This window comes from Papio anubis, chromosome X, assembly GCF_008728515.1.
Source record: "Papio anubis isolate 15944 chromosome X, Panubis1.0, whole genome shotgun sequence".
NCBI classification, from domain to species: domain Eukaryota; kingdom Metazoa; phylum Chordata; class Mammalia; order Primates; family Cercopithecidae; genus Papio; species Papio anubis.
The window spans coordinates 38,774,066-38,785,024 of record NC_044996.1 but is presented as its reverse complement, the minus strand read 5'-3'; the positions used below and the strand labels follow the sequence as shown (position 1 = coordinate 38,785,024).

The following is a 10,959-nucleotide window of genomic DNA, read 5'->3' as shown; positions in this document are numbered from 1 at the left end:
GATGGAGTTTCACTCTTATTGCCCAAGCTGGAATGCACGATGTCGGCTCACTGCAGCCTCCGCCTCCCAGGTTGAAGCAATTCTCCTGCCTCAGCCTCCAAAGTAGCTGGGATTACAGGCGCACGCCACCACACCTGGCTAATGTATTGTGTTTTTAGTAGAAACAGGGTTTCACCATGTTAGTCAGGCTGGTCTGGATCTCTTGACCTCAGGAGATCCGCCTTCCTTGGCCTCTCAAAGTGCTGGGATTACAGGCATGAGCCACCACGCCTGGCCTAAAGCCAAACAATTTTATTCATACTGTGTACTTTCATCCCAAGTGCGGTTTAAAACAAACAACAACAAAAACTAGAATCTCATTTTCCAAGATTTGACAATATCTCTATGGCTTAGTGCAATCTGCGAAGTCACATTGTTTTATTAATACATCATAAATATAAAATCTGACTCATACCTTGATTTCTCTACATGCAGCACTCTCACTATGAATTTATAAGAAAAGAAACTGTTAATAGAATCCAGAAAATGTACTACTAGTTGAGGCTTTGAGTACTCGAAAGCCTATTTAAATACAACAACATTTTAAAATAAGACGTATTCAACATTTGCAAGAAAAATTCAGTTTATTGAGACTCATATTGAACATTTGGCCATGACTGGAAGCTGGTGAGTCAATACCATGTCTCTTGATATGGAAAGTCTTCATCTATCACAGAGAAATTCTGGAATGTAGAAAGAACTCTGTTATTAACAAATCATCATTAATAACACAAACTATTTCACTGAAGATTAACAACTCAGACAATAAGCACAAGAGCATTCAGCAAACAAAGTGAAACATTCTATACACATTCACTTTTCTCTCTATCTTGAAAAGATATGGCATTGAGATAGTTTTCTCAGCCAGGCACAGTTGCTGGCACCTGTAATCCCAGCACTTTGGGAGGCCAAGGTGGGAGGAATTGTTTGAGCCCAGGAGTTCGAGACCAGCCTGGGCAACATAGCGGGACTCTATCTCTATAAAAAATGTAAACATTAGCCAGGCATAGTGGCTAACATTAGCCACTATGAATTTTCTTATGAATTTATAAGAAAAGAAAACTATGCCTGGCTAATGTTTACATTTTTTATAGAAATGGAGTCCCACTATGGTGGTGCAAGCCTGTAGTCCCAGCTACCCAGGAGGCTGAGGCAGGAGGATTGCTTGAGCCCCAGACACCAAGGCTGCAGTGAACCATGATTGCACCACTCCCATCCAGCCTGACTGACAGAATGAGACCCTGTCCCAAAAAGATATTTTTCTCCAGGTTACAACTCCTTCTTAAAGCCCCCCAACCCACAGTGGTCTTACTGTTTTCTGAAATTCTATAGCATTATCTGCAAGACTCAAATGGCAATCATCTAAAATCATCTCAAAGGTTGTATTTTTTCATATGGATCCTGTCTCCCTTAACTTGAGTGTGTGCTCCAAAGGCAGGCACCATGTTTTATCATTTGTATGTGTTCTTGTGCCTGTGGCACACTGGTAATATGTGTTTCAGTCTATGACCATTTTCATTCACTCTTCTCTTTCTCCCAATCCTGCTTTTCTCTTGTAACTCTTTCTGTATACCATTGTCTAGTCTAGAGTCAAATAGTATTTCATGTTCTAAAGTTTGATTTTGACAAAAGTAAATCCACCTCAAAATGTAGTCTTGTAAGATTAATTTTTTAAAATTACTGTATTTTCTGAAGATAACATCATAATCCATATGGAATCAATTGTATACCCACAGTGAATAAGCAAAATTATAAAATGTCACTCCATCAGTTCTAAGTGCAGAAAATTTTAAAAATCTCCCATCTCAGGCTAAACATCATAATGTTACACATCTTACCATTTTCGGGTAGCTATCTCTCTTACACAAAAGCAGACCGGTTACAAATATAACTAATATTAAGATGAAACCAAATGGTAACAAGAAAAGTAGCAAAGTTTTCTTCAATAGTTCTTCAACTAGGATTAAAAATCACACAAAAAGAGGAAGTGTTATACATTTATCACTATTTTTGAAACTGAATTATTTTATAAATAGTTAAGGACTGAGTGAAGCTTGGAAACCCCTGTCATATTTGCCAGTGCATAAATACCACAACTGTGTTTGAGTATAGCATTCCTTTCATTTGTGCACTTTTTATACAGAAAAGTACTTTACTGGACTGTGACATGTCTTATTTTCACTTAAAAAATAACTTCTCAAAACACAATTCTTATTTCCTGATACGGATTTGTTTATATTTGACCTTGTGAATTCTCCATTTAAAAATGACAAAATATTAGCCAAGTGATTAAACAAACATGTCGTGTGTGTCTCTTAACTCTCAGTAAGTCAAACGTGTACTTAGATATTAGGATACTGTACCGAGCAAGAGGTATCCTTCAATACAAATTCCTGTGTGAGTAATGGAAATCATCTTTTAAGGTTACCTTTTTAAAGTTGTGTCATGTTTTAAAGACCAAAGGGAGGGATAAGGTTTTTCTTTTCTTTTTCATTTTGCTTTTTTATTTTAGGGATGGAGTTTTAATGGTTCTTATGCATAGTAAGAAATGAGCAATCACTAGGCAAACTTAAAAAGTAGATGAAGTTTGATCTCCCCAAACTAGTACCTCTCGCTTGTTTTGGAGTAATATAAAAGATCTTTAATCTTAGCCAGACATCTACAAACCTCCCTTGATCCCACCTTTTTCTTTGTCCTATTTCCTCACAATCTTGTCTTCTACTAGAAAATTATCAGTCACATTCACATGTTCAGAGAATATTTACAAGAATATAATCCAGAGAAATTACTGTTATAAGTTATCTGTCATGCAAAATTAACAGTGGGAAGGCAGGAAGCTCCTTTGCTGAAGTTCTACTGCCTTTCCCCATACAGAGTCAATCCTGAAGAGGACATACTCTAATTTCCAAAAATATTATTGTCCTATTTTTCTATAACTTGAAACATCCAATAAGAAATGTCCTAAAGAACCGAGACCATATGGAACTCAAGAAATTCCTTGTTTCTAATTTCAAAGTCATTAAGATTCTATGAAGAGAGCCGGGCATGGTGGCTGATGCCTGTAATCTCAACACTTCGGGAGACAGAGGTGGGCAGATCACTTAAGGCCAGGAGTTCAAGACCAGCCTAGTTGACATGGTGAAACTCCGTCACTACTAAAAATATAGAAATTAGCCAGGCGTGGTGGTGCATGCCTGTAATCCAACTACTCAGGAGGCTAAGGCATGAGAATTGCTTGAACCCAGGAGGCAGAGGTGGCAGAGAGCCAACATCACACCACTGCACTCCAGCCTGGGTGATGGAGCAAGACCCCGCACTCAGCAAGATTTCCCTCAAAGCAAGAGAAATCTTAGGCATCACTATCACTGATAAGATTGCATGTAAAATACAGAAGATAATATATTTTTTGAGGATATGGCTAAAATCTTGCCATATCCACTTTATACAATGCATTGACTAATGACAAGATATAGTTCAGGACATAACTTTAGAGTTTCCTGATTTTTTAAAACAGTGACAAAAATGAAAAATATGAAACTAGTAAGTCTTCTTTCTGATTCTGTATAGCTCTTGGTTGAGTTTTCCACTGTCTTGCTATTCTTTCTCCATAATCCTTAATGATTATATAATATTTTAGGCTTCTCGTTTATTGCCTATATCTACCCAATTGGAAATAAAATATAAGTTCCCTGAGGGTAGAGATTTATTTACTGCCATATCTCCAATGCTTGAAAAGAGTCTGAAACATAGTAGGTGCTTAATAAATATTTGATGAATGAAAGGGATCAATGATACCACTATATTCGTAGGGAGATAATAGAGATTCCACTATAGTAGAACAACTTGAAAGGAGATGAATGACTGATAGATATGCCAGTATCCATCTGTATCAACATCAGTATATGTATTAATAGCTGCATCTCTATCTATGTACCTGAAAGAGCAATGCTGAGTTTATTTCCTTCAATTTTGAACATTTATTGGTAATTTCTACTCCTAAAGCTAGTATATTGTGAAGCACAATCATATTTTACCTCATTGTTTAGGCTTTTTAGTTTATATTGCTATGGAATTTTAATGCCCTTATCATAAATCACTTTAAATCAGTGTTGGAAGTGAATGGAATGAATATGTATATTACTAATCATGGCCTCTGAATTAGAAAAGTCCTTCAGAATAGTATTAGACACTCAGAAACAAATGTATGCTAATCTATACTTGCTTTAAGATTTCTGTTCTCTTGAATACTGAAAGCATAAGAAAATATTGATTAAAATACGCTCATGCCAATCCCTCAAAAGAATGAGCATATTATCTATATTGACAGAAAAACAGGAATGTTGATAATAGAGGTATAACAATATTCCTAGTCCTAACTGAATTAATATTAGACTTTTAATAAATCTTTGTTCAATTGAAGCGCTTGCTAAATTATCCTCTCTGTTCATAGACTATATGGGAAAGTCTTTCACTTTCGTAATTACAAAATATACTGAAAGAAAATTAATTTTGTTAGCAAATAGCTCATTATTTAGTTACTGTCCTTTTAGCTCATACCTTCCCAACATTGTTTATCACTCCACTCACTCCAAATTCCATCATCTGAGCAATAAATATTCACTTTGCTTCTTACTACAAAGCATAACTGTCGGGTTTCATTTGTTATTTTCAAGGTGTACGTTTCATTTTCAACTGTGGTAGTCTGAAAGCCAAGGACAAAATCAGATGCCATTATTTGATCTAGTTGCAACTAGACAGATTCCATATCTGTCCCTTTCAAAGTGGGTTTTATTACATAAAATCTATGCATCAAAAGACTAGAAATGCATATTCTCAGCAGTAATTAGCTCTCTGTATAGTGGGGGTTTTCAAATCATTGTTTCTTCCCTTCTTTATCTATATTTTATTTCTACGGTGATAATGGATCACTTACAGTGAAAGACAGCACGTGTGAGAGGGCAAAATTCCTAGGTAGCTTTGGTGTATATAACACCCAGTATGTGGACTAGTGTCAAATTTCCCAGATTCTATGAACTGGAAGATGCTACATACACTCAGTTACCAAAACACAGAGCCAGCATGTGAATGTTATTACTATGGAAACTATAGAGTTCATATATTAATATATAGCTTTTTCTTTTTTCCTTATTCTTATTTCCTTATTCTGATTGTTAATAAGAATAAGGAAAACTTACATAACAATGCTCGGGGCTTGGAATAAGAATAAGGAAACAAAACCCGTACAACAGTGCTCATGGCTTGGTATGAAACTATTGCTACAGTTACGAGACTCTCAAGGCTGAGTGATCTCAGAGTAAAAAAATCACTGAAGCAATGATTTCAATTTTGCATTTCAAAGAGCTCAATAATTTTTCTCATTCAATATAATTGCTTTTCCTTTGGCATAACTTATCTTAGGAATTAGCATAATGTAGTGTAGACTTAAGTGGACTGGGAATCAGATCTGAAATCTAATTCTAACTGCATAATTTGATTGTAAGTGAATTTACATACCTGGGATCTATATGTCAATTCAACAATGAGTTTTCTTATCTGTATATGAAAGGAATGAATTAGAACTACCGGCTCACTAACTTCTCTCTACCACTCTCTAAACTGGAAACTAATAAGGAAAAATAATACATAACAACATATGATTAAAGGCATCACCACATTGTTGGTGCTGGTGGCAGTAATTAGTCTTGCAACCATTGCCTAATTCCCTAGCCAGCCCTTCTTGCCTGGTACAAGCAATTCTCTTGTAAGCCTGCCATACTGGAATTTTGACCTGATGGTTGTTCCTCCATAAGTAGTTTTTGTGGCTTTTTTTTTTTTTAAATTTTGTTTTGCTTTTACTTGAGGCCTCTCCACAATCCATCTTAAGCCTTCAGTAACTTTATTGACACAAAATTGAAAACAAGTGACTAGATAATCTCTAAGTTCCTATGTAACTTTAAAATTGGTATCATTCATTATACTTTTGTCCATTCGTTTATTTGGCTTTCTGGAGATTGAACTAAAATACATGTCATGTTCTTTCCCTCACGTGAATGCAACTGATTTTGGTTCTCACATTTGCCATTTTATTTAAAAGGCTGCAGTTATGATTTTCCCAAATAAATGCAATATTCATACCACCAAGGTAGTATCATCTTCTCTGATCTCAATTTCATAAACAAAACACCTTGCTGGAATAGGTCCCAAAGGTATGCTCCATTTCAGCTTAATTTCATATAAACTCTCCTGAGTACAAGTAAGACAGACTGGCGGCAAAGGTTTAACTGAAAAGCAAAAGAGAACCATTTCAACACGGAGATTGTTGAAGTTTAGCAGTAGCCTTTATCCAAAGCTAGGGACATCTGGTAACAGAAACCTCTAGGGATAAACCAAGTGGCTCGGTAATATTCCCTATGATGTGTATTAAAATCAAAGTTGCTTACCAACCAAGATGAGTTTCTTAACCAACTTGGTTATTTTGGAAACTCATTTTTGACAAGTCACTCACTGACAAATATATAAGTCCAAGAGAAAAGTTCGAAGACCCAAATCATTACAACGATTTTCCATTTTGTAGCATTAGAAATAACAACCACAATCAGTAATACTACTACTTTTACAGATAGATAACCCTTATTTAATGCTTATGCTATTTCAGACACTGTAAGTACCAAGGATGTTACATCATAATCTCATTTATGTCTCACTAAATTTTTATTGTGTTTTTTTTTGTTTATTTATGTTTATTGAGACATAAATATTTATGTCTCAATAAACCTATGAGGTGGTCCTCTATTATCCTCATGATACTAATAAGGAAATTGAAACAGAGTAACTTGCCCAAAGTCACACAACTGGAAAAATGGTAGATCTAAGATTTAAAGCCAGGTCTGGAAGACTCTAGAACTCATCACTCTCATAACTATTAGAACTGAAAACATAGACTCAATAAATATCCAGTCATTTGTCTATTGAGGCCTGGGAAGAAGTGTCTTCATAATTACTCCATCACTAACACTAGACAAAATTACTGTATAGCAGACAAACTGAAGATGGAAAATAACATTGTGAGTTCTAAATGAAAATGATACTTTAACCTTTATTCAATTCCTTATCTTTCATCCTTATATATTTAATAAGAGCTTCCTCATACACTCTGCTGACTCTCGTTTTTCTGTCTTTGCATTTCCATAGGTCTGTCTCTCTGTCGATATCTCTCTCTCCTTCCTTCCCTTTTTCTCTTTCTCCCTCTCAAGTGATTGTAAATGGCCTAAACTAGAAACAATGAATTTGAAGTTGTTTGTTGGTTTACATCACCTATATTTTGAAGCTGAAAAGTGAAATAACTGGATCTGATAGGCTTGGTTTCTGATGATCCATTAACACAAATGTAGAAATCTTTATAGTCTGATGACTCCAAATAGGGAAATCTGCATCCAATATTTTGTCCATCAACCTTGATGTAATCAACACACTGTAATGCATGATCCAAGCCCTCATACCTGTAAAATGAGTGTTGTGAGAATTGTGTTTAATTAACAATCTCTTCCAGTATTGAGGTGCTTCATTTTCAATTATATTAGGATACCATGTCAGTTTAAAAATCATTTAATAATGTACTATATTTATTAAGCACCTACTATATGCCAGACACCATGATAAGCACTAGGGAAAAAACAGGAGGGAAAGCAGACATAGTCCCTGATTTCATGGAGCTTACAATCTGTTCGGAGTCTTCACAAAATCTCAAAGACAAGGATTCTTACTTGTGTACTTAGGTTATATTGATTCATTAACAAGGTTTGTGAATCAAAGAATAAGATTCCTAGTAAGAAAACCTGTGATTTATACAAATAATCCTGCATGATATTGCCTTTTAAATTATTTTACTGGAGAAGTTATTTTAAAAGAAAGCAAATTTTAAAGCAGACTTAGAAAATATTATGTTTAATAAAATGAATGAAAATCTAGAGGATACAATACACATCAAGAGATAAACGTCAGAAAAGCTACCTGTAGGAGGGCAAAAAGAAAAGAAGGAGTTGTTTGGCAAGTAACTGTTCAATTTTCTCATCTATTAAATGAGGAATGTTACCATATCCTTTAAAGTTAACCTTATTCCAGTAATAAAGCTAAAAAGAACTAGCGGTGATTCCCTACTAAATTTGAAAGCAACAAATGCTTGCTATTTTCCTAAAGAATAGCTTGCAATGCAAACCATGACATTATCTGTAAAAGACGCCAAAATCCCTGTTGAAATGAGGCCAATGTGACAGCTGATACAGTGCCGGTACACATATCTGGACTCTACTAAATTAACTTTATGCCAACTATTTACTTTAGGGAGAGTTTGCAAAATTGTTGTCTCCTGGTTAGTTCACTTGATTAGATTTGGGAGACTTCAGTTCCAGGCTTAACTTCATACAGACTTACTTGATGCCAGCAGGGAAGCCTTTACTTTCCAATCTCTAAAATGTTAATGTTTATTCCTCTCTATTTCATTAAGATGAGGATCAAATTATATCAAATATGAACTACAATGTACAGGAGGGCAGAGACTTTCTCTGATTCATGCTTTTGTCCTTTTTATCTAGAATACTGCCTGGCATTTAAAAGATGCTTAATATGTATTGAATCAATGAACAAATAATTTCGATATTTGAAATTTACCTATTCAATTCCAGATGAGGAAACAAAAACTCTAAAAGAAAAAATTACTTGCCCAAGGCCTCCAAGTTAAATGATGCTAGAGCAGGGATTAGAACTCAGATCTCAGGATTGTTAATAGTTTATAGTTTATCATTTATCTCTTATTATTTTCTAAAGAAAGATGCCATGATAATTTGGAACTAGAACTCACCAATAGTAATGCTTAGTCTTCTCTTGGTTTGTCCATTGTTTAGTAAATGCATACATTTAGATAATTACCTATCAGTTCATCAGTGCTATCACTTGTTTCATCCATGTAATAAATATTTAGTGGTAATCCACTTTCGGTATAGTACTTTGGAGGTAGTCAAGAGAAATATAATAAACAATTCATGCCCACCAATCCCTTAAAAGTTTAACAGGAGACAAGGCACACATATATGAGAAAAAATTTAAATGCCATCTGGACAATAAATAATTACAGGCTATAAAAAAAAATAATAGTTCAAATCAGTCGCAGTGGCTCATGCCTGTAATCTCAGCACTTTGGGAGGCTGAGGTGGGCAGATCACTTGAGGTAAGGAGCTTAAGACCCGCCTGGGAGACATGGTGAAACCCCATCTCTACTAAAAATGCGCAAATTAGTCAGGTGTGATGGCACACGCCTGTAATCCCAGCTGCTCGGGAGGCTGAGGCATGAGAATCGCTTGAACCCAGGAGGTGGAGGCTGCAGTGAGCCGAGATCACACCACTACACTCCAGCCTGTGTGATAGAGGGAGACTCTGTTTCAGGAAAGAAAGAAAGAAAAGAAAGAAAAGAAAGAAAGAAAGAAAGATAGAAAGAAAGAAAGGAAGGAAGAAAGGAAGAAAGAAAGAAAGAAAGAAAGAAAGAAAGAAAGAAAGAAAGAAAAGAGTAATAGCTCAAGAAAAATGAAACAGAAGCTGACAGGATCAGTTAAAGGTTAATGAAACTCGGGAGCAGATGAGCCTTGGAAAAAATGGATAAAAATTGGTGAAAGAAAGATAGAGCCAGAGGGCATTCCAGAAGGTAATGCAAACAAAGGTATAAAAGGCAATAACATGGGTGAGAAAAAAAATGTAGAGATGGATCTAAATGGATTGGAGCATTCACACTGGTAATAGTAGAGAGTATGGCAGCCCAGATTTTATCCTGGGGCAATGAGTAGACACAGGAGGCTTTTGAACAAGAGCGTGGTATATGAAGATGGCAGTATAGGAAGATAAAGCTGGCTACGGTGTGCAGAATGAATAAAAAGGGGAGAGACTGGAATCAGAGCGACTGTCATTTGGGAAGCAATGGCAATCATCCAGGTGTTGAATGAAGGAAGCCTAAAGTAGAGCTCTTACAGTCGAGATGGTAGGTACTTAACAGATGTGCAACCTTGCAAAGGAGCATCAGAACATGGTGATCATGTTACCCTGAAACAATTAAGAAACTAAGGAGATACATGAGTCAAAATGGCCAAGTTTAAAAGCTTCAGTGACAGTTAACAAAGGTAGGGAGTCAGAAAAAAGATCCAGTTTAATAGATAACCCATTTTTATTTAAAGACAAGAATACAAAATGTGTCGAAATTGTTTAGGTTCCAATTTCATCTATCTAAAGGATACAAAATTAACCCAGTATAGAAACAATTATTGCATTCCTTATATCACCCATAGAATACCTTCCAGTATCTACATCCTAAAACCACTTACACCCATTGAAATCCTCAAATAATTGTAAACAATTTTCATCATAAATACAACTCTGACGAGTATAATGAATTTAACTTAGTGAAAATATAGTTACTCATACTATCGATTAATTTGAGTAGACATTTTTAATATTGAAGTCTAATTATAAGAATACTTACCAGTAAAACAAGTTGTAATTGGTATCAAGAAGTACACCTATGCCAGGTTTCCAAGAACAGAGTAAATATTGCCAATTGTAATATACACAATCCATATCCTGAACTTTAGTTTCTGGAATTCCTAAGGAACAAATCAATTGTGAATGCTTCAAAGGCTTGGTGATGAATCATTTGTGAAATCATTTCACAATTTTACTTCATTTCCTATGACCTCTCCATTTTATTTTGCAATCAACATATCAAGATTATTTCAAAAGGAATGTACTGGAAATCACTTCACGATAAGAGGGATGTGCAAAACCAAAAAACATTTGATGGCTCATTTACTCATATTAGTATAAGCATATGCAAGAGTAGTAAAATTATTCTAGGATGCTCTGAGCAGATGAACAAATACT

The 10,959-nt window shown here is 35.3% G+C and overlaps 1 protein-coding gene across 1 annotated transcript in view; it reads right to left on the bottom strand.

The window, feature by feature from the left end:
- Positions 1-604: 604 nt before the first annotated feature.
- IL13RA2 (interleukin 13 receptor subunit alpha 2) overlaps positions 605-10,959 on the bottom strand; it is a 38,120-nt gene continuing 27,765 nt past the window's right edge. Inside the window, exons 6-11 of the mRNA XM_021932555.2 lie at positions 10,562-10,682; positions 7,354-7,538; positions 6,175-6,320; positions 4,597-4,741; positions 1,878-1,996; positions 605-722 (exon numbers count right to left, since the gene is read on the bottom strand). Coding sequence (XP_021788247.2) covers positions 672-722; positions 1,878-1,996; positions 4,597-4,741; positions 6,175-6,320; positions 7,354-7,538; positions 10,562-10,682 — 767 coding nt within the window. The 3' untranslated portion in view covers positions 605-671. The remainder of the gene's footprint in view (positions 723-1,877; positions 1,997-4,596; positions 4,742-6,174; positions 6,321-7,353; positions 7,539-10,561; positions 10,683-10,959) is intronic.